The 24,340-nt window shown below is 43.3% G+C and overlaps 2 protein-coding genes across 13 annotated transcripts in view; one reads left to right on the forward strand and one right to left on the reverse strand.

Moving 5' to 3' along the window:
• Positions 1-219: 219 nt before the first annotated feature.
• Positions 220-11,111, forward strand: Mettl21a (methyltransferase like 21A). Of its 4 annotated transcripts, none has more exons than XM_028886693.2 (4): positions 220-582; positions 1,352-1,536; positions 2,627-2,738; positions 9,424-11,111. In XM_028886693.2, exons 2-4 carry the CDS (start codon positions 1,390-1,392, stop codon positions 9,819-9,821), a joined length of 657 nt encoding a protein of 218 aa, XP_028742526.1. In that variant the 5' UTR covers positions 220-582; positions 1,352-1,389; the 3' UTR covers positions 9,822-11,111. The 4 variants fall into 4 exon arrangements, with proteins under 4 accessions (XP_028742526.1, XP_037066234.1, XP_028742528.1 ...); XM_037210339.1 differs by having other exon boundaries at positions 574-654; XM_028886695.2 differs by lacking the exon at positions 220-582 and adding an exon at positions 791-906.
• Positions 11,112-15,480: 4,369 nt separating this feature from the next.
• The window catches only part of Creb1 (cAMP responsive element binding protein 1), a 67,059-nt gene continuing 58,199 nt past the window's right edge, over positions 15,481-24,340 (reverse strand). For 8 of the 9 annotated variants that reach the window (XM_028886689.2, XM_028886685.2, XM_028886690.2 and 5 more), the window contains one exon: positions 15,481-21,388. In XM_028886689.2, the coding sequence (XP_028742522.1) occupies positions 21,244-21,388 (145 nt within the window). In that variant the 3' untranslated portion in view covers positions 15,481-21,243. The remainder of the gene's footprint in view (positions 21,389-24,340) is intronic. The other variant, XR_003736346.2, reaches the window with a different exon arrangement.

Genomic DNA, 24,340 nt, shown 5'->3' on the forward strand with positions numbered 1-24,340 from the left:
GGTCGGGGTCGGGGTCGGGGTTGGGGTCGGGGGTTTGCAGCCCAGGCCGTAGGGCAGAATCTAGAAAGGTGGCCGCGTCGGCCGGCTGGGTGTCGGCCGGCGGAGCGAGGCGAGCGCCCGAGCCGGCTGCACGTGGTCCGGCTCCAAACCCGGCCGGGGCGCCGCCCGGCCCCTCCACCCCATCCCACCCCCCACCCCACCCCACCCGCGCCGTAGTAAAGGGATGCTCGGCGTGACTTTCCCACTTCACGGCCACAAAACGGACAGTGACTTCGCTTCGTACCCTACTTGTTGGCCACGCGTCCCCGGGAACCAACTGCACCACGACCTGTCCACTTTGAAAAATAAGATCGGCACAAGAGCTTAGCCGGTGCAGAGTATCCCACGCCCCTGCGCGCTCGCCCTCCCTTCCTGGCGGCCCCCCAAAACCGTGGGGGCCCTACGAAAAGAGGAACGAAAGAACCGGGGCGGTCAACCCAGTGCTGCGCCATTAAAGTGACGGACCGGAAGCCGCCCCGCCCGCCTCCAGTCCATCGGCCTTTTTAAGGCGGAGCTTTGCACGCGAGGGAACCTCCGGGAAGAGTGAGTGTCACAGCCTTGAGTCGCCGTCGCCGCAGGGTGGCTTGCGAGCTCCGTCTCCTCCCTTCCGCCAAGGTCCCAGAGGGCGGGGGTGGATCGCCCTGCCGAGTCCTCTTTCCACCCGCGGCGGGTTCTCGGGACCCTGCCGTGGGCATGAGGACGGCGCATCTGTTGGCCCCGAGGTGGCGGGCGGGACCGGGGTGGGGTGGGGTGGGGGGATCCTGCAGATGTGCTTCGGTGCTCAGCGCGATTTCTGCCAGTGTGGTCGACTCCAGCCTTCAGAGTGACCCTCCACCACCGCCATAGCGAGCCAGCGAGGATCGAAAGGCAGGGCGGACCGTTAAGATTCAGCCTAACTATCCATTCGGCTCCCTTGTCCCAGCTAGACGTGGGGATGTAGGCGGGAAGACCAAGAAAACAGCAAAAATACGGAAGTCGGGAAGTGGTTGTTCTGTCGTGTCGGGACAGGTCAGATGCCCAGGGCTGTCACTTCTTGCACCTTTATGGAGCTCCAGACCCATGCAGAGTAGCAGGAGCCTGTATGTAGGGCGCCCCTCACGGAGTTGGCGAGGTCTGGGTGTCCCCCACCCCCCCAGAGGTTATCAGTTGACAGGAACTCAGAGCCAAATTTCACTCCCCGTAAGACTCAGGAAAAGTTGTCGAAGAAACTGGATGTACCTCAACCTGTTTCTTTGAGCTTGTAGAATAGCTTCAATAGCTTTTTAAAGTTACTTAGGATACGGCGTCACTCAGGATTCTTTTTGCATGACAGGTCTCAGCCAGTTGCGGAGTTAGTTAGACTCAGGAGAAATGGCCCTGGTGCCCTATGACGAGAGCGCGGGCATAGGACTCCAGAAATTCCACAAGCCTCTTGCCACTTTCTCTTTTGCGAACCACACCATCCAGATCCGTCAGGACTGGAGGCAGCTGGGAGTCGCAGCGGTGGTTTGGGATGCGGTAAGTCAGCTCTGGAGGGTCTCTGGAAATGTCCACCACCATAAGACTGATTGAGATCTAATTCACATATGCTCTCCGCCAATGTAAAGTATGCAGAAATCACTGGGTTGTTCAGTGTATTCATGGCAGTGCACCCATTACTACCCCAGTTTACAAGCTTTTCATCATCTCTGCGTCCTCTTACACATCGCGTTTTGAAAGCTGAGGGAAGTGAAATGACCGACCAGTGATTGCCCAGTGAATATCAGAAAACTGACAGGAAAGCAGGAGCCTATTTGCCCTGGTCACTCATTAAGTTAGTTTCTGAAATACCACACAAAGAACGTGTAGAGACAGAGCTCGACAACATCTTGCCTTAATTTTTCCATAGTTCAAAGAGATTCTTTGAACTTCTGATAGTTCTGTCTTTGGCTGTTAAATAAATGATCGTCATGAAGACATTCCATTATACTCCTAGTATATAGTTGTGGGGGGAAAAAGAGTAAAAAGGATGGGATTGTAAGCAAATGCTCACTGAACATGTGGAATTCTAAAACTTTTGGTGAAAACCTACCTTCTGATGCCCACCCAGCACATGACCAGGGTCTCTGTTGGGCAGTGACCCAGCAGCAGAGCCCAGAGAGCCGTGGGTGTTATAATGCTTCTTTTTAGTTTGGCTCAGGAACTGGACATTGCCTGGAGGAAAACCAAAGATCATTCAAATCATTTCTTCCAGAATAGTTTCTAAACCTCACAGAATGTGCTGTGACACATAAATCATTAAGCTTTTCAGATATAGCTGTTCACTGGTTAGCATGTACTCTACATAAGGAGTGCTGGGCACATGGTGCCTGTGTCTGCTCTAATAGGTTACCTCACAGCAGCAGGTAAGGTCCTGTTCTTGAGGAATTAAACTTTGCAGGCAGGGAGGGAGGGAGGAAGGAAAGGGAAGAGAGGAGGGAAGGGGGAAGAGAGGGAGAGAGAGAGAGAGATGAATGTGGATATGGATATGTTTGGTCATTGTTCTTCCTGACAGCGTTTGGCATCTTGAAGCCATACAGCTCTGTGACTGGCTGACCTTAATCATAATCACATTGTGTCTTTGACTCAGGCCATTGTTCTTTCCACGTATCTGGAGATGGGTGCTGTGGAGCTCCGAGGCCGCTCTGCCGTGGAGCTGGGTGCTGGCACAGGGCTGGTGGGCATCGTGGCTGCCCTGCTGGGTGAGTGCAATGGGCTAGCTCACTCCCTCGGGAGCAGAGCTCACCGAGAGCCACGCTTGCTGTGCCCTGACTGTGTGAACGTCTTCCTCCCATGCTTATGAGCTGTGGGCCGCCTGCCGGTGCTCTCCGCACTGGGGGCCGACAGTCGTTTCTTCTCCTTCTGTCGTCCTCTCATTCACACTTCTACTGAGAGGTCACCTTGCTCTCTGATTGTATGATGCACACGGTAGAACTGGACAACAGCCCTGTGCACAGCTTCTTTGGCTTAAAGTGCTAAGTCCAGAGACCACTAGACCCGATCCTGTGAGGTAAGGGAACAGTCATTGCCCTTCATTGTTGAGAAAGGGGCTGGTTGTTCCCTCCTAGGGAGGATGGGTCCCTCAAGTGTACACTGACATCTTATTTTAAGAAATTATATTCATGGTGTGCAAGTCTTAGTTGATACCAACCTATCTATCACTCTTCATCTGATACGGGGATTAGTTTTTTTTTTTTTTTTCTTGTTGTGTCTTACAGTGCTGGCCAGGCTGGCCTTGAATTTGTAAGCCTCCGAAGTAGCTGGGATTACAGGCATGTTGTACCACTGTGCTTGGCTGCTTAGAACATTTTATTTATATTTATTTATTTATTGCCTAGAACATTTGAAAGTTTCCTTTTTTTTTTTTTTTTACTTGCTGTTGACGTCTTCCTACAACTTCTGACTTGTTGTTCAAGTTAACCAGTGATAAAGACACACTAACTTCTAGGGTTTCATCTGTCCTATCAGCCACCTAAGTATTGTCACCTGGGGTTCTTCTTACAGAGTGGTTTCTGGTTCATGGCTTGGGAGGGGGATTCAGGAGTTTGCATTTGTAAAAAGCTCCCAGGCTAATAATCCCAACGCTGCTGGTTCTTGGGGAAACTGACCTGGGGCAGGGGCGGGGGTGGGAGTGGGGTGGGGGTGGGGTGGGGGGTGGGTGGTGGTGGTGGTGGGGGGTGGGGGGAGTGGGAGGGGTGGGGGTGGTGGTGGTGGTGGTGGTGGTGGTGGTGGTGGTGCATCTGGAGTTGCAGAACATTGAATTATTTGTCCTGTACGGGTATTTTAGGCCTAAGCTAAACCCCTCTTGTCCCACCCTTTTCTCTGATGACTTATTATTTTTCAGTATTCTCTTTTCTGTTTCCGGTCTAAAGTCTGTATTGTTTTCTTCAGTCTTGACTGGAGAGCAGTGTCGGGGTTAGTGGATAAAAGTACCCGTAGAGAGAGGGACGGCTCAGGAGTTAGAACACTGCTGCTCTTTCAGAGGACCTGGGTTGGATTCCCAGTGCCCCTGTGGCTGTCCACAAAAGCCTATGACCTCAGTGCCAGGGGGTCCAGCACACTTTTCTGATTCTTTTTTTTTTTTTTTCTTCGAGACAGGGTTTCTCTGTGTAGCTTTGTGCCTTTCCTGGAACTCACTTGGTAGCCCAGGCTGGCCTTGAACTCACAAGGATCCGCCTGCCTCTGCCTCCGGAGTGATGGGATTAAAGGCGTGCGCCACCACCGCCCAGCTCACTTTTCTGATTCTGTAGAAACTGTGCACGTGGTACACAGACGTCCGTGCAGGTAGAACTCCCATACACATAACATAAAAACCAAGGTTAAAAAAAATTTAAGGTACACATTAATTAATTGTTCTGTCTGTCTAGAAGCAAAACCATAATGATGTTTTTCTTTTGGTTTAGCGGCTGCACATGAATCTACTGATATTTTAATTGTTGTCTGTGGCCTCACAGCCCAGGACACCCCACCCACAACACCATTAAGTCATTGGTGAGACTCTTGTTGGCCCGTGTTGTTTATTATCCTTAGATGATCCTTCAGACATTGCCATGTATGTTCTACATTACTTTTAATTTTATTTTCAGCTGAAACTGGTATTTTGAGACAGTCAGCCACGATCAGCATCCTTATCAGCAGAGATCTGAGACTCAAAAGCAGTCTTGCCAGGCACAGGAGCTCACATTAAGGTTCTTTGTATGTTACCCCGCACCTACCCCACCCTCCGTTTTCGCCTGTAAACACAGGCAAAATTTTGTTGGCTGGTGTAGAGACATGTTAGTGCATACATATATGGTTATAGTTGGAACTAATGTTGATACCTTGATTGTTCCCGCTGTTTGATCCTGGGCACAGTGTTTAACCTCTAACAGTGACGTCTCTGTCTGTAAAATGGGGACAGTGACAGTACTGGCTCCCCAGTGCGGCTCAGGATGGGCTGGTCACCGTCCATCCCTAGTAGCTAGAGTAGCTCATTAGCCGACAGAAGGTGTACCGTGGGGTGTGCGCGTGTGCGTGCGTGTGCTGCTATTCTTGGTGCTGCTTTTTCTAAGGAGAAATCTAGACGGAGGGGGGTGAAGAAGTGAGGATAAAATTCTTCAAACACTAGTTCGGAATGAAGTGAAACCATGACTCGTTCTGTGTCCTTGACCCTTGAACAGTACCAGCCACTCAGATACTGGGATAATTGTATAGTTTGGGAATAAGTCATGAAGGAACTGGGGGCTAGAGATGGCTAGGTAGAGAAGAGCATGTTGCGATGACCTACTTCTTGCACGGGACCTGATTGGTTCCCAACACCCACTTCAGGTTCACAACTGACTGTAACTCCAGCTCCAAGGGATCCAGCCCGCCCTTCTAGACTCTAGGGACACTTGCACTCACACATGCATACACATACATACATACATACATACATACATACATACACATAGCTTAAAACTTAAAAACAAGCCGGGTGGTGACGACACCTGCCTTTAATCCCAGCACTTGAGAGGCAGAGACAGGAGGATCTTAGTGAATTCAAGGCCAGCCTGGTCTACAAAGTGAGTTTCAGGGCAGCTAGAACTATTACACAGAGAAACTCTGCCTCGAAAAACCAAAACCAAACAAATAAACAAACTTACATGAACCAACTAGATTGATGACTTTTTGGAAGTCATGAAAAATAATAATACTGATGCAACTCTGTTGTAAAAATAATTATCATTGCAGCAGAACTCCTGTTTGCATTTGGATGTATTTCCTTTTGTTTTCTTTTCTCCATCTGTATTTTACATACTCGCGGTTGTCATTATGGTTTTATAGGTCTGTGTATGTGTGTTTCTTCATATGCCTGTCATAAGCATTTGTGTGGCTGCATGATTTTCATACTCACTATAAAGTATTAGATTGGAGAAATTTCAATGTTAAAAACAGAAAAATGTTTTAAAAACAGTAACAGAAGTAAAACGTGATTTTGAAACATTTTGGAAAGGGATTGGTTATTCTCTCTTTAAAGGTCATGGTTTGGTACCCAGTCATTTATCCCTGAGTCCAGGAATTACCTACCAAGTGCCTGCTGGGACAGTGTGGGGAGCATAGGGTGACCAGGCAGGTAGATGGGCATCTTAGGAAGCGGCTTACATTCTAAGTCCCGAGGGAAGGACTTGGTAAAGACAGATTGCATAAAAAGTAGATGATGCTTTGCCGGTGTTAGTACTGGGCATGAGGCTTCCTCAGGAAGAGGAGCCTTCTCGTGTGCGGTTGGGCTGTATCTTCCCCGTATCAGTCTCAGAGTGGACTTGCTCATGGGTTTTCCTCAAGTGTTGACAAAGAGTTAATAGAGAGTAAATGACCTTGCCCAGGCTTGCAAAGCTATGGATTATGGCAAGACTTTGAATCTAGTTCTGACTTTCAAACTAGGGTTTTAGTTTGAAAATCTCCTGAATCTTTATGCTACTTGGGAACAATTTATAAATGGGGTAAAAATCCCATTTTGAAGCTAGGATTCTGTTAGTTGGGTTAGGTTAGAGAATCTGCATTTTAAAAATCTCCCATGTAATTTGGTGCCCAGTTAGGCCTGGAGACGCCTGTCCTGAAATCCGTGCTCAGGAAGATGTCTGATGACTTGCTGTCGTTCCACACAGCGGCTGAGCCGTGGACCCGGGAAACTAGCACCACTCCTTGGCTATTTCCTAGTACCTCAGGCGGCACGAGATAAACCCGGCGTTTCCTCCCTTGTTCGGAGTTAGTATCCTTGTCCAGGTAGTCACCGGAGTTGAGGGATGGATGTATAGTCAGTCTCATCCTGCTTGACACGTAGAGCCGATCTGCTCTCTTCATCTGCTATAATGAATGGACCACAGAGTTAATGGGCTGCGGTTCCGAATTCAACAGCCCTGAGTTCTGTGGAGTCTATCTTAACTATTTCTCTAATGCTGACTCCAGCCCTCACCATCTGTCCCCTGCATGACTGTAGCCTCCTCCCACCTGGTCTCTCTGCTTTCTCACTTCCTGGAGTAGCTGCCAGATGCTTATCTGAAAGGTGCAATTAATTGATGGTGTGGTCTGTGTTTAAACATCCATGCCTTTTCGTTGCTGCAGACCACATCCCCAGCTTGTTGGCAAGGCTTTGTCATCTCCTCCCGCACAGCTCCTCAGCTTCTTTCAGGCTTTGAGAAGTTCCCAGGACCCGCACTGCTCATGCCTGCCGCCTTTTGCCTTGAAGGACCTTTCTCCTTCCCCAGCTCCTGGCCTTATCTTAGCGTGAGTTCAGGTTTCTCTTCCTTTGGCCTCTTCCTCTCTTGAGGAATTTCTGACTGTGTGATTCCTGGTGCACAGCACATTCCTGCTGCTCTGCCTCCCACTGCATCGTGGTTCTTAGCTTTCTCTCACTCATGAGATTTTGCTCCAGGTGAGGATCTTCTTGCTCAGCTTTGTGTTTCTAGCACATGGTTATGTTTGAATGTTTAATCAAAAGTAAATCAGTGCTTATAAAACAAAAACTGTGCTAGGCAGTGGTGGTGCACACCTCTGATCCCAGGCCTCAGGGAGGCAGAGGCAGGCGGATCTCTGAATTCAAGGCCAGCTTGGTCTACAGGGTGAGTTCCAGGGCAGTCAGGGCTACACAGAGAAACCCTGCCTCAAAAAACCAAAACCAAAACAAACAAACAAACAAACAAAAGAAGAAAACTGAAACTAAAAGTGACGACAGAGGTTTCCACATTGTTTTTCCATTCCGGAGTGACAGCCCTGGGGTTTTCACTAGGCCCCTCCCCTTTCCATTGTCCTTTATGAACAATAGTAGCTTGCTTTTCTACTTGTAGTACATCTCTTACAGGAAACCATTTTATATCTTCTTGTTTGGTCCAACATCATGCCCTTCCTTACCACATCTTATTGACCAGGCTGTAACCAACCTGGGTCAAATGCAGGTTTTCCTACCAGGCCTGTGCTGGCTCAGCTGAGTGTGCCTGGGGTGAGCACTGTGCTGGGGCTCCCTGGCTGGTAGTAGTCACTTAGATATATGTAGACTTGGTAGATGTTCAGGGTAATGTTCGGTTGCCATTAAGATACTACGCCAGCTCTGGAATACCTAGTAAGTTAGTAGTACTTAGTAGGTAGAGATCCCCAGGATAGGCATTAGGTTTCTCAGAGAAAGTACCGAGCTGAAGCTTAGATGATTAGATCACTCTGGTATTGCCAGGAGAGTGCTCTGTATCCTGCCAAGAAATACACATTAAAAGTACTAATTCAAACCAGGAAGGCTGCGTGCTGTTTTCCTTCTCAGAGAACAGTCACTGAATTCTGCTTTTTGGGCAACACAGCCTGTCAGTGAATCATAGAGTGGTAGGTCCAGGCTTGAAGACTCAGCTTGAGCATTTTTATGGGTGTCTCCATCTAGACCTGTAACCTCAGATTTAATTCCACACTGCCTTAGTGTTTTATCAAGATAAGAAACACCTGGTGCAAGCTGCCACGGGGAAGGTGCCGGGATCCTTTGGGAGATTAGAAAACATACAAAAGAAAGATACTATTATGAAGGAATAAAACACTTAACTTTCAAACTTTCTCATGTCAAAGCTAGACATGATTACACTTTATAGATAAGCTATAATAAGACTAACCTAATATGGATGGTTGGCTGTGGTTCAGTTTTCTCTTTTCCCACATTGGTTAAAAGCAAATAGATCTTACAGTTCACTCAGTAACCCATAAAGACAGATGGATAAATACTGTGCCAGTAATCTCCTCATTTGCATGTGGAGCAGCACGTGGAGAACATGAACTAGCGTTTAACATGATACCCAGTACATACCAAGGCTGTCCAGTGACTCGGAGGACAGTTTTTCAGTAGATATGCATGTATCCCACAACAGCCTAGCTGCTTCAGAGCAGCGCGACGGTCCCCTGCAGGTTCTCAGTAGCTGAGCTGTCTCTTGTGAAAACTGTTTTGACTTCAGTCCCTCCGAAGCAGACTTTTGGTTTGTCTCTTCTCATCTTGATGGCCATATTCTGCTTCTCCATTTTCCATTCTTGGATTTTATTTTACCCTGAGCCCTACTGATTGGAAGGTTATAACCCACTGATTGAGTTGAATGGTGGGTACTCCTGAAGGTTGGGTCAGCTCCACTTGGAGAATTCGGAGCATCAGCGTGTGTCACTCTGGGAGGCTACAGTTTACTAGAACCGCTTTGGCAAACAGTAGGTGTGCCACAGAAGGAAGCTGAAGGTTTACTTTTATTTACACAGCATAAACGGAGTTTGTTCTGGACTGGTGACCAGGTCGTGGTACTCTGCATACCATCTGGGATGTTTAGATAAGGCCTGTTTTAACCGGAGCAGACCCTCTCTGTCCACTGTGGTCCTATGATGTTCACCTAACTTTCTGTTTGTTCCACATTGTAGGTGCTCATGTGACTATCACGGATCGACAAGTAGCATTAGAATTTCTTAAGTCAAATGTTGAAGCCAACTTACCTCCCCATATCAAACCCAAAGTTGTTGTTAAGGAGTTGACTTGGGGACAAAATTTGGAAAGGTTTTCACCTGGAGAATTTGATCTCATACTTGGAGCTGATGTCATATACTTAGAAGATACCTTCACAGATCTTCTTCAAACACTGGGACATCTCTGTAGCAACCGCTCTGTGATTCTTTTAGCTTGCCGAATTCGCTATGAACGGGACAATAACTTCGTAACAATGCTGGAGAGGCAATTTACTGTGAGTAAGGTTCACTACGATCCGGAGAAGGATGTACATATTTACAAAGCACAAAAGAGAAACCAGCAGAAGGACTTGTAGTGGCATTATTTTCTAAGAATTGAGTGTGTCAGCTAAGGTTTTACAACTAGAACTCCCTTGCTCATGTGATGGCAGACCGCAAGTCCGTCCAACCAGAGCTGCTCAAGGAAGAGAGAACATGTGTTCTGTGTAGACAGATTCATACCTTGTCCCATTGCCGTAACTGTTATGATTGGCTCACTGCCGAGCAGTAAATGTGCACGTGAGGCTTGGATGATGTTCTTTCCTTACCCAGCGTGCCCTCTTGGGAAGCAGTTTCCACTGACGATCTGAAAAGAACGGTGTAAAGGTGTCTTTGAACTGGTGAGATTCAGTCATACATGGGCTGTATGTTTGTCTCAGTTTCTCGTCTGCTGAGTGTAAACAGGGTTTCCTGCACATACTCCTCAAAGGGTTGTGCTGTTGAAGTCTCTTACTTTTTTTGTGAGATAAGGCCTTACTCTGTAGCCCTGGCTGGGTCCGAAACTGTGTAGACCAGGCCGACCTCAGACTTAGAATGATTCTCTTGCCGCTCCCTCTGAGTGCTGGGATTACTTACAGGTGTGGGCCACGACACCCCGCTTACATGAGCTGAAGAAGAACTTTCTGTTTCTCATATCATACCTTTTTGCCAGATTTCAGGGGTAAGTATGTAAGCAAAGGAATAAATGAAAATAAATTTTTACATTTCAAATGACATAAAACTGTGGGCTGCAAGTTTCTTCCACGGGGATTCTGTCTCAGCTTTGCTGACTCTCAATGTGGTATCTAGTTCTAGGTGGTTTTTTTTTTCCTTTTAATATGTCAGTTTGTAACAGTTAACTCTCACTTCTTCACAAAGGTTAGCTCCCAAGGTACAAACCCTGTATTATAACCTATAATCGCTCCTCGGATAGCAGGCTCCCTGGTGGGTTGCGAGCTGCTGGAGGCCTCTTTCCTTTTCCTTCTCTAGTTTCAGTAAAAAGCATAGAACCATGTGAGCAGGGTAGATTCTGTTTAGAGGCCCCTGCTGTTCTGTGCTGCTAGGGACCAAATCCAAGGTTGTGCACGTACTAGGCAAACACTAACCCCGAGTTATAACATCCCTAGCCAGAGGTTACTGGGTTTTCTCTGAGTAGACTTTATGAATAAAGTTATCAGTACAAGCTTTTCTTCTACATTAAAGTCTAACTAAAAACTTAAGCACTGTAGACCATAGCACATTATGATCTCACAATGGCATTTGGTAATAGAAATTTGTTGAATTTGTTGTATAGACTACTGAAGGCCTCATTTTCTTTTAATAAATATTTTGGATATCAGAATACCTGACATTGTTGTCTTCTACATCTATTTAAAATTGTAGTTGTATTAGTCAGGGTCCCCTCTGGAGGAACAGAATGGGGGGGAGGAGAGAGGAGAGGAGGGGAGACTAGAGTGGCTTGCAGGCTGTGGTTCACCTAGTCCACAGTGGCTGTCTACCAGTGGAAGGTCCAGGAATCCACTAGTTGGTCAGTCCACAAGGCTGGCTGTCTCAGCTGGTCTGCAGTAGATGCCAGAATCCCAGAGGAGGAGGCCCGAATGCAGGTGAAGGAATGGACTTGCCAGTGAGTGAGGGCAAGCAGGCAGAGGGAGGGCTTCCTTCTTCCATGTCCTTTATACAGGCTGCCCCCTGAAGCTATGGCCCACATTAGGTGGATCTTCCCACCTCAAAACATCTGTATTTAGAGGGAGTCTTCCCGCATCAGTTTAATTAAGAAAAATCCTTCACAGGTATACCCAGCCCCTTAGATTTTAGTTAATTTTAGATGTAGTCAAGTTAAAGTTTTACTTTAATAAAGGTGAGCTAAAAGCTATCAGCATTTGGTGATGTCCTGTCTCAACAGTTCTGATAAATGACATGAAATGGGGGTGTACATAGCTTACTGACTGAAATACTACTGTACCATGACATTGAAGCTCTCTGAAACAAATGAAAGCCTGACAGTGTCACCAACACTGCAAAGACAACCCAATGCTGTTGGGTTCAGTCCCTGTAAGGTCGCAGACTTTGGGAAAAGGTAATCAAGTGAGGTGGGGTGAGCTGGGGAACTGAGACACCTGCTGCTCTACCAGGGCTGCTAAGACGTTAGTTACTAGACTTCTTGTGATCTCATAACTACTAACCAAGGATCAGGAAAGGTTGGACGGACTGCCACCCTACTCCATGTGTACTACAAATAGTGTGTGTGTGTGTGTGTGTGTGTGTGTGTGTGAGAGAGAGAGAGAGAGAGAGACAGAGAGAGAGAGACAGAGAGACAGACAGAGACAGAGAGAGACAGAGAGGGAGAGAAAGGTTGGTTATTATAAGTGAAAATCAAGTTCTTTTATTGGTTTGGGGTTTGGGATCTTTTTCCAAGTCAGATTCCCTCAGGGAACGAACACACACACACACACACACACACACACACACACACACACACACACACTGGCCTTTACATCTCTGTGTGGTTTGGCCATTGGTTGTAAGGGGCACAACCTTGGGCTGAAGAAAATACCTGTAGAGGGGTACAGTTGTTAGAAAATGATTCTTTTTCATAGAAATCAGAATTGTAATAGTTGTCCAAGTAAATTAATGGAATACTAGATTTTAAAAATTGGTTTTAATTATGTGTGCCTGTGCGCAGGCATATACATGTTTGTGTAGAAGCTGGAGTGGTTGGATCTTCTGGAGCTAGAATTACAGGGTATTGTGAGCTGTCTGGGTGCTGGGAATTGAACTTGGTCCTCTGAAAGAACAGCAAGTGCTCCTTACCACTGAGCCACCTCTCCAGCCCTGAATGCTAGATTCTTTTGGGGATAGAAGCATAACTGTTACTACATTTAGACAGCTCAGCCGTGCTGTCCAGGCTGACCAGAAACAACTACCTCCACCTCTCCAGCAACAGGATTACAGATGTATACCATCACTCCCAGCTTGCCTGCAACATTCCTAACAGATACGAGTTATACTGGGAATACAGTATACCACTAAATTTTAAGTAGTCATAAAGGCAGCTAGCTTGATAACCCTGATACCAAAAAAAAAAAAAAAATCATTATGGATGATTTACCTAAATGGATCACTTCATTTTTGTTTTTCTCTCTCCTTCCCCAAGGTGTATCTCCAAGAAATACTCTCAGGCTATTAAAATAACAAAACATACTCTCAATAATGAAACTGCATGAATGTATATTTACCAATAACCAGTGCCATTTAACTGCTCTAATTTTCTTTGCCACTTGAGACCTGGTCTCACTATATAGTCCAGGATGATCTTAAACCAATCCTCCTGTCTCAGTCTCCTATACACTTTTCTATAACCCCAGATAACTGCTATACTTTATTGGAAGCATCGTCTACCAGTTCTTTAGCAGAACAAAACTTTAGGGTACTTTAAGACCCACCAATGTACTCAGTATTGGTAACTGAGTTGGTAGAAGGCAAGCGTTTATGTTGTAACCTTTCTGCTGCCCATAACCACCCTAGGGAAAACAGCACCCGAGTTCTTTAAAGACCATGGGCAGTCATTGTAGTGAGAGGCTTGCACTAGCAAACTGGAGGCGTGTTCTCACACTTGCACGAGCTGAGCAATCTAGGCAGTCCTGAGCTGTGCTTCAACATCAGAAGCCTTGTTAGCCCAAAGGTCCTTAATGCTGTAAAACTATAAACATTTCTTGGTATAATCAGGAAAGTCTTACGATTGAAAATTCCGAGACAGTCCAAGCAAAGGAATACTGTCAACATGGGATGCTAATTATGAGGGTAGAAAGCAAAACTAAGACTAGAAAAGTCTACCCATGCCATAACCTTGTGTGGAAGTAGTAGCTCTGCTATTTCAGTTTTTCTTCCCAAACCAGCAAGGATGGTGGAGTCAGCTAGGAAAGAAGTTAACGGAGTGCAGTTCAGTGGTAGATTACTTGCCTAGCATGCAGGACCCCAGGGTTTAGTCCCCACATACTTGAAGGTACAGGATGTGACAGAGCACTTGACTTGTATGACCAGGGTACGGGGTTGAATTCCAGTGTCAGAAACACGTTTAATGGAAAAAGCTAGACACAAAGTCATACGCATTATGTGGATGATACTTGAAATTACTCAGAATTGGTAAATTCCCAGAAAGCAGATTGTCGGTCGCCAGAGCTCTGAAGGAAGAAAAAAGGGAAGCTAAGCATTTAGTGGGAGTAAGAGTTTATCCAGGTGCTGGAAATGTTTGTGAAGTGTACAGAAACGGTGGTTGCACAAGTGTGTGAATGCACTGCTACTGCCGAGCGGTTCACTTTCAAACATAACCTTGCTACTTGTATCAATTAAAAAGCAAAAATAATATTCACTCCCGGAAACGAGCCTGCCTTCTACTGATGTTAGTCCCCATCTGATGACGTATCTAACGGGCAAGGTGGCACGGATGAAGACAGGACTTCCCTGGGATTGACAATCTAATGGGAAGTGGCAGCATTTATGACATGGAAAATGCCTGAAGGGACAGGTTTGGAGAAATGAGAAGTTCTGTGTTTGGGACCTGTGCTTTGCAGTGAGTGTAACACACGAAGTCTAGAATTCATTGCAGAGGGAAGGGGTGCCAACTATACAAAGTTATTACAATTACATTTGAGGAATGTTTTTAGAATTTGAGAAAAAGGACTGTCACTCCAGTTTCTAGAGGTGTGCCCTCAAATGAATGTCAGGGGACAGCCAATATGAAGACAGGTATTCTCATTATTCCAGAGGTCCACAGCTTACAAGTAATATGATCACAGGATTGAAATGCTTGGCACAACTCTGGTTACACCTCGTCCTCACAAAATTGATAGCATCCTTTCAATGTTTTTCCCTCTGGTGTTTTAAGAAAGGGTCTCACTATGTAGTTCTGACTGCCCTGGAACTCACTATGTAGATCAGGCCTGCCCCTGCCTTCCAAGTGCTGGGATTAAAGGTGTGCACCACCATACCAGGTCCCATTCTTTCCCTCTGCAAGTCTGCAATTCAGTGAAGTGTGATTGTTCTGTAGAAGGGAGAAACATAAATCCAAGTGACTCAAGCTTCAAGACTGCATTTGATGACCAGGAAACATTACACAGCTTAGGAGTAACCTGTTAACTTTTTACAAGTTTCAGAACTTACCTCAGAATATTACCGATACCTTTTATTCTTGGTTCTTTGACAACAGTAACCACACCCACTCAGAACCACTCGTCCACACCCTTCCCACTTTCCCCATAGGACCTTACTGGAGATAACCCAACCAAGCCTTTGGTTCTGCCTCCTGTGGTCCTGAGTCTGGAATTACAAGAGCATGCTATTGTATCCACCTTCTGTTGCAATTTGCACAATTATTAATTCAGAATAAAGGCGATCTGAGAGGTTATGTTATCAGTCAGTACACTAACTGTAAGCTGCTGTACATGCCTCCATTAGTTACTCAACAGCAGCACTTAGAAATCTTTAGGTCACTGCTCAGCACCACTAAAAAAAAGTGCTAAAAGTAAGTTCAGCAAAATTGACTCTAGACGTGTTGTATGAATTACAATCTTCTGTTGCTAAGCATTACAAAAGCTTGTGATATAGTCAATACAAACTTTGCTCATTTAACCAAATTAATATACTCAAATCCAAGAAAATGGGTAAAAATGTATTAGCTGGAAGAAAAAAAGGTTCCCCACCCAAAAAAGAGACATTACAGCGTTTTAAAAGCATGTTTATGTGTCTGCACATAAATGTCTGTGTAAAAAGGGTATTATGACAGTTGATACCACAAAGATCACAGTAAGAAAAGCACGGTATGACAATATTTCACAAATTCACAAGGATCACTTTAATATACAAAGCAACTGCTACCATTCTGAACACAAAGCAGCCAGTATGTACATAGTGTTAATAAAATGCACGGTAGTTTAGTACCTTTATTCTTTACACATAAAGCACAAAAAGATTTAGGTAAAAAAATTTAAACAGGGATGTTTCTCGATTGTAGGGAATTTTATTAGAAATGTATTTCCCTCCTCATAGTTATTAGTACTCAACTCCAATGGAAACATCAGAGTTAGAAGCTGATACCCTGTTTTGTGCTGACAGTTCTAGGGGAGGTATTCTCTACTCCAGTACTCAAGGAAAAACCAAAAGCCAAAGAGCATCCTAGGACTTCCCTGGTTAGTTATCTTTTCAGAAGTTTCAAGTGACATGTCTGGGTTGGAAACGATCCCTTCTGCTGGGGGCATTGTAACCACTGTGCACAGATCAGCTGAAGACAGCTTCACACAGAAAACTGCTAACTAACACACTTCGCCATCCTAATAAATCTACATGCACAGAGAAATGTTGACAAACTTCCCACTTTTAATATAAATAATTTTATTACATACACATTGAAGTGGCACCTGGGTAAAAATACGTCTATAAAGCATTTACCAATTCAATTTTAAAAAACATAAGAAAATAAAACCTCCCAAATATAATAAATCATTTCATGTGGCCAACATAGATCATGATCTGCAGAGACATTTCTTCCCTACTGTTTTTTTTTTTAAAAAATCTCAGATTTACTCCCATCTCTGAGATGCCCCTCAGCAGAAGCTTAGAAATGCTGGACTTCTATGGGCAAGCGTGACTCATGCCTGGGAAGTAGGAGTTCCTACTGTTCGAACCTTCTCACATACTCCTATAGATTACTCACCTTCCTCTTACTTGCTGGTAATAACTGACACTTACCCACCTGGGACCTGCCCCCACAACTACCAGAATGAGGACTGGCCAGCATTGGCTCCGCCTGTTCTTATACCACCAACTTGCTTCCCAAACTTGTCTCTCCTACTTATTTTTTTAATTTTTCTTTTTTTAAAAAATAAATTTCAAGCTAAAACACCTGAAATATAACTCCTCCATTCAAATGTTTCTGGTCCTTGTTAACGTTTGTTTGTCTGCCCCTGAGGACGCATACATTCACTCATCAGCAAACATACCATGGGCAGACGAGTCAGCCGGAACTTCAGCACCCTGTTAATTTGTTTGAAATTCTTCCACGCTGACTCAACTTCATGCTATGTCCAACCCCTCAAGGACTATATGCCTCTCTCGGCCACTGATTCTAGAAAGTCAAGGAAACCAGTTCCTAGTACATAACAGTGACTGTTAACTTAAAAGTCAACATTATTAACATTGAAAGTAATCAAGACACATAAGCCACCCACCAGAAACTCTAGTTGTGCTTTGTACAACTCTGTGAACAAGTTTATTCTGTAGTAATAATTCACCTGTACAGGCCTAACAAAGCGTACTTCTCCCTCATCTGAAACCAGTCAAGTTTAGGCAGCATTTCTTTGAAGTTAACAAAGCCGAATTTAAAATGGAAATACTTTAGTAACAATGATTATTACATGGTTTCCCGTGATGACAATAAGTTAACTGTTTAACAAAGTCTGTACTATCCTGGAAAATTTTTTGGCATAGTCTACATAGAATTAATAATGGGTTGAGGATGAAATTTAAAGTTACAGGTATTTATTTTTCCTTCAGTATTTACTCATGATGAAAAAGTCTCAGCTCACTTTTTAATTAACTGGACTAGTCAACTCTAATTCCCAGATATTTAGCTTTTATAACATGCTTTAGACCAGCTATGACATTGTAATCACTGAAGAGCTTCCATTAAGGAGTCATGATTTGAAGAGAGGAGGAAGACAAAGCATCAGTGGAGAACTAACCCATGAGGGAATTTCCCAAGTTGCTGATACCCAAACTGGGTCATTAAAAAAAAAGTGCAAGTTACACCGAACATTTACAAAGAACTAATGTAAATACAACCCCAAGTAAATATACAACCTTTGTATTGGGCCCCAGGGAATGATATGCCAATAGTTTTCAGTGTTACAGAGGCAGAACAAAGAAAGCCTCTGGAAGGGACCGAAACGAAGCAGCTATTGGCAGAGAAACAAACTCGTGCGTGCTACTAGCTGACTGGAGTCGGCAGAGAATGAAAGCTTCTTAACAGGAAAGAAGACTTTGGGTTGAAGTCACTCCAAGTAATTAAAAGCACCCAAGGTAGAGAACTCCATTTGTTTCTAGGCCCCAATCTTTGTAAGATCCCATGTCACCCTAAATGGTGGCAAACAGCAGGGAGGAGTCCTGAGAGACAGACAAACTCCAGCCAGATGACTTGTGACGGGACAGCCTGTCTGACTGGCTTTGTGCTTTAGACACATGCTTGCTGACCTGCCTTCAAAACACATTTCCTGATGAAAATCCCTGTTCAAATGAAACACCAGAAGTCTGCCCAATGTGATTCTCAAAAGAAAAAAAAAAATCTCTTAAAAGCTATTTTCAAAACGTTCTTGCCAATTCTATAGCTGCCAGAAACAAAGCAGGAAGAAACAAAAACAAAAGAGCTTTGGGGGTTAGGAGTTTTCAAGTGACTGGTAACATACCAGAAGCCAAGCCAAAGAAAACTAATGAAAAACTGGAAGAAAAATAAAGGATAAAAAGCAGTTATGAGTGCTGGAGTAATACAGCCACTGAACCCCCAGAAGAGATGCGGGAGAACACACAGAGTGTGGAATTTCATCTGACCTCACTATGCTGTAATCCTCAGCATTCCTGACATAACAGCTCTCTCAGAGCGTTTAGATGATATACTGTATGTATGTATATATGTACACATATATTACAAAATGCCACTTCCCCACCCATTCTATAACATCTAAACAAGCACAGCACCTATGACAATATGACGGTTGCTAATATGGTATTTGCTTTTGATAAAGAACTTAAATTGTGTCTCATCAATTTTTTTAATATGAACATTGGATCTAGCCCTTTCTAAATCACTTTTCAGTTAAACACTATCAAAGCTTGAAAACTCAGAAGAGTAATATATCAAAAATAAACCCCTTCCCATTTCATTTTTATTAGAGTTAATCTGTCCTATAGATAAAAGTGCCACCTGGCCCTATATATGCAAAGTGAGCAATACCAAACTTGCTAGTTTCTAGGCAAATCAGTAGCATATGTACAGATTCCTATGACAACATTTTCATTCCCTTTTGGCCAATATCAAGAAAAACATCACTGGTAATATGGCCACATACAATCTTGGATATAAGAGTTTTTAAAAAATTATGTCATTTTCTTAATAAAGATTCTCCAAGTAGCTCAAAAACAAAGCATTTTTTTTTCTAATTCTTATATTAAAAAAACAGCTTGCATTAAAGATGCTTGATTTCTTTCGGTATAAACTGAAAATTTCAAGTCAGATTTAGCAACACCATGTATTTCTCACCTTATTAAATAACCAGCTTCAAACCAGTGCAGCCAGGCTCCAGGCACAACGGCTCAGGCCTCTGGGAATTCAAATCCATCCATCTAGTTAGTAGGTATGCCTGAGACTGCCTGGGCGTGTAAAGGCTAAGAAGACCATCGATTTCCTTAGTTATGTAGAAAGCCTCAACTTTTGCAGACACCTAGAAATTACAACTTCTACACACTGGCAATTTTTTCACTTGTGACATTTTAAAATGCTCAATCTGACATTTTGACTTAATGTGAAGTAATTCCAGCTCGTAAACAGATTTGTGATTTTGTTTCATTTCTGTTTAACCAGGTTTAGCAAATGATATATCTACATGCTGGTATACAGACAGTTCTTATGCTATCTCTTTCCAGTAAGCTCAGCAGGACAAACATCAAACTTTATAGTTGTTTGAAAGCCTTCTTGAGAATCTGGTGAACTGTCCAAACATAAGGATTACATCACTCAAGTCTTAGAATGATGCTCCTTCACAAACTGTTCATCCTTGAAAAAAGACAATGGTTTGTTACAAACAAGATAAAACATTTACAGATAGTAACCTAAAGTCTTATTTTAAAAAAAAGAGGCCAAATATCTAGTGCTCATATGTATATACTGCCATTAAAACCAGCATTCTTAATATCCCATGAGCAAATATAAAACAACCTTCTGAGTTCAAATTCTTTCTCAAACAGAAGTTATCTAACATGCCAACCTCCACCTTCCTCATATTTGTCTTTTAAAGAGTAACTTTTAGATTTTATCAGACTTACTGAATAAAATGAGTTATTACTAAGTTTTTATCAGAACATTACACATAAATGCAGACTATTGAGTCAGGATTTAAGTAGGGAGCTTCTTTAGAAACAACAGAATAGCTACTGGATAGCTAAAGCAGTACCACCTTTTATGGGAGGAAAAGAGTGTTTTGCCAAATTCTGTAGCACAGCAGACACTCCAATGCCTGAAGAAAACTGCTTTTCTTGTGTGCATTTAATACTACACTTTAGAATCACAACTTTGTAATTCTTTCATTTAAAAAATCCCAAGAGATCTTCTGATCAACTCTTCGAATACAGAAAAGGTTATACATTTAGTCCTTCTCTAGAGCAGTCACCCTGCTTGGACATCTTGAAAGCTTTCCCAATGGTGGCACAACGTAAATACAACAGGGAATTACAAATAGCTTTTTAGGCAAATGAGTGACAATATAAGGATTCTGAAAGCAAGGACAAAAGCTTTTATTTATTAAAACCTTGTTATAGATAACTCAAGGAGCTGGCTTCCTGGCCAGTGTCTGTTCATTAAGATTTAGTACTAACCCAAATAAGCTTTGCACTTGGATTTTAACTGAACTCACAATTCAAATACCATCTTGTTTTCACTTGGTTACTTCTTTTAATGTGCTCCAACTGCCGAACACACAGAACTGAGTTCAGAAGTAACAACTGCCCTATAGAACAGCTGTGCCTAACACAGAAGTCTGCTCAGAACCAAGGATAACTTAGTTAGTACTGAAGAAAAGTATCCACATCCGTGGACCGTTTACTCCTCAACATCGAACTAAAATCTGTTTTTAGAGGGTATGTCTTTCAACAGTTCTACATAATTCACAATGAAACTAAAAACATCGACTTGGCAATCAACCTTTCTTCACTGCACCTTACCTACTTTCCTCATATGCCCCACACATTACTTCAGCTCAAAAGGTTGGGTAATTCTGTCCCTAAGGCAATCATGGAGCTCAGCACAAACCTTGAAATCATCAAAAGGAAACAAAACAAAACAAAACAAACAAACAAACAAACAAACATAACCAAACCTAAAACAAAACCAAAAAAAGCCAAGATTTCATTTTCCTCATTTCCCCCAACAATTTACAAATAAACACATTATTACTTCTTGAGGAGGGTGGGCGATGGAGAGCAGAAGTCTCTTCATGATTCCTGGTGCTGCACATGTCTTGAGGGAGAAGTGGAAGCAGGTGCTGGAACATTCACAGTTTAATGCAAAAGCAGAAATGAACGAGATTCTGTAGTTGCTTTCAGGCAGTTTTGCGCATAGAAAAAAAGAAATGTTTAGAAAATAAATGTTTATTTTGTCTTTCTGTTTGTGGCCAATCCAGTCCATTTTCCACCGTAACAGGTGAAAATTTAAATCCCAAATTAATCTGATTTGTGGCAGTAAAGGTCCTTAAGTGCTTTTAGTTCCTCAATCAATGTCTTGTTTTGGTTTTCAAGCACTGCCACTCTGTTCTCTAAACATTTCACATATTCTTTCTTCTTTCTACGACATTCTCTTGCTGCTTCCCTAAAAATGAAAACACAAAAAATTTTGTGTTCATGAATTCCATTCCACTAGTTTTAGAATATAATTTTTTCCAGAGAAACAGCTGAAATGAACAAGTGGTCAGTGTTGTACATACAATAAATACTCAATAAATGAAGTTGAGGTTGCCTGGTGAGATCTCACGTATGTAATGGCCCTTATTTCCACCCTGAGTTTAACCCCTGGATCCCATGTGGAAGAAGGTGAGAACCTACTTCCTTTTCTTTCCACATGTGCTTGCATACTCACAGATACACACACACACACACACACACACACACACACACACACACACACACACAACGTTAAAAACATTCTTTCAACTACTTAAACAATGTTTCAGGGCGCAGAGGAAACAGCCGGTAGGCAGAGTGCCAGACACACTAGCAGGAGGACTGGACTCCTATCCCTAGCAGCCTGGGAAAAGCCAACAGTGGGGAGCGACAGAAGACAGAAAGAAGGACCCGTGGAGGGAACTGGCCATAAGGCCTAGCTCAGTCACTGAGCTCCAGGTTTAGGACTGTCTCGAAGAGGAAGGTTGGTGGGAGCGAGTGTGCTACCTGCACATCTCCCCGCACCTTTGCTCCAGCTCCACTGATCACAGCTCTCCCCTTCCAGCCGCCCTCCCCCACTCATTACTATGTCCCAGATCCCAACTCCAGCAGGCACTCGTGGGAATCCACAGGCCACTCTGACCAGGGAAACAGGCAGGCTAACTGCAGAGCTTTACCGATCTCTCCTCTCCTCCAAATCTAATCTAATCCCCCAGTCTCATCCACGGTTCTGCAGCAGATCACCTGCTGAGGCCTAGACCATCCCTATTCCTAAGTATCAGACCCCAATACCTACACATACACATTTTACCCTGAACCCCCAGTGGCCACACCTATCAGAATCCCAGAAGAATTTCTTACTAGGCAACATAGAGCAACCACACTCTCCTAAGAACCAGAGGGCAACAGAAACCAAGGAATAAAACCCTCCCAAAGCAAGACCAGATACCAGCACCTAAAATGACATTCTTCTCCAAGCAGACGCCGAGATGGCGGCATAGAAACAGCAACAGCCAGGACAATGTCTCCAGGAGAGCCAGGAGCCCTAGCACCCTGAGCACTGCAACAGAGCTGAAGCACAACAGAGACTTAGAAATAGCCTTTATCAATAGAACAGAGGTCCTTAAAGACATCTCTGACAACACAGTGCAAGGAAAGATTCAACAGCTCAAAACTGAGAGTGGAAATAGACTTAACAAAGCAAATCCACACTGAGAGAAAGCTAGAAAATGAAAACTTTAGGAACTTGGACAAGACATAGACTAATAGAATGGATGAGAAAAGAGGATCCTTCCTGCTGCATTCAAGAAACACACCTTGACATCAACTCAGGGTAATGGACCGAAAAAGGAACCCCTAGAAGGAAGCTGGTGTAACCATTTTAGTACCTGACAAAATAGACTTCAAACCAAATTTAATCAGAAGAGATAGGGAAGGATATTACATACTCAAAGGAAAATTCCACTAAGAGGGCATTGCAATCCTCAACATCTATATACCAAACATAAGGGCATCCAAGCTCATAAAACAATCACTACTACAACAGCTTAAGTCACATACTGAATCTCACATCTGGATAGTGGGAGACTGCAATCATCCACTTCGCCAATAGACAGGGCATCCAGACAAAAACTACAAGAGAACTGCTGGCACTAATGGACATCATAGACAAAATGGACTTAACAGGGATCTACAGAACATTTCACCCAAACACAAAAGAATCTTCTTTTCAGCAGAGAACATGTAATGTTCTCCAAAACTGATCACATACTTGGACACAAAACAATTCTCAACAGATAAAAGAAAACCGAAATAACACCCTGCATTCTATCTGACCACCCTAGATTAAAGTTAGGAATCAACAGCAGTAGAAATAACAGAAAGCTTACAAACTCATGAAAACTGAACAACTCACTGCTGAATGAAAAATAGATGGAGAGAAATTAAGAACGAAATCAAAGACTTTCTAGACTTGAATGAAAATGAATACACAACATACCCAAACATATGGACATAAAGACGGTGGTTCAAAGAGGCAAGTTCATAGCACTAAGTGCCTATATTAAAAAAAAAAAAAAAAGAAAGAAAGAAAGAAACTTTGCAGATATCTACAAGTAACTTGACAGCACACATGAAAGCTCTAGAATAAAAGAAGAAAGGGCAAGAAATAATCAAACTTGGGGCTGAGACCAATAAAATAGAAATAAACAAAATAAAGAATCAGTGAAACAAGGAATTGGTTCTTTGAGAAATATCAGTAAGATTGACAAACCCTTATCCAAATTAATTAAAGGGCAGAGCGAGAATATCCAAATTAACAAAATTAAAAATGAAAAGTGGTAGATGACAGCAGACACCGAGGAAACCCGGAGACTCATAAAAACATACTTTATTTATTTATTTTTTTAAAAACAGGGTTTTTCTGGGTAGCCCTGGCTGTCCTGGAACTTGTGCTGTAGACCAGGCTGACCTTGAACTCAGAGATCTATCTGCCTCTGCCTCTGCAGTGCTGGGTTTAAAGGTATTCATCACCATCACCCAACTAAAGGTTTTTATTTTATTTTATTTTTGGTTTAGGACCGACTTGAAAAATGGTTATTCTACAAAACTGGAAAAACCTAAAAGAAATGGCTAATTTTCTTGATAGATACTACTTACTAAGGTTAAATCAAGATCAGATAAGCAATTTCAATAGACCTTGAAATTGAAGCAGTCATTAACTGCCTCCCAACCAAAATAAAAAGCCAAGGACCAGATGATGGTTTTAGCATAGAATTCTATCAGACTTTCAAAGAAGAGTTAATGCCAACATTCCTCAAATTTTTCTGTAAAACAGAAAAAGGAACACTGCCCAATTTGTTTTGCAAGGCCATAGTTACTC

Source organism: Peromyscus leucopus, chromosome 13, assembly GCF_004664715.2.
Source record: "Peromyscus leucopus breed LL Stock chromosome 13, UCI_PerLeu_2.1, whole genome shotgun sequence".
Taxonomy (NCBI): domain Eukaryota; kingdom Metazoa; phylum Chordata; class Mammalia; order Rodentia; family Cricetidae; genus Peromyscus; species Peromyscus leucopus.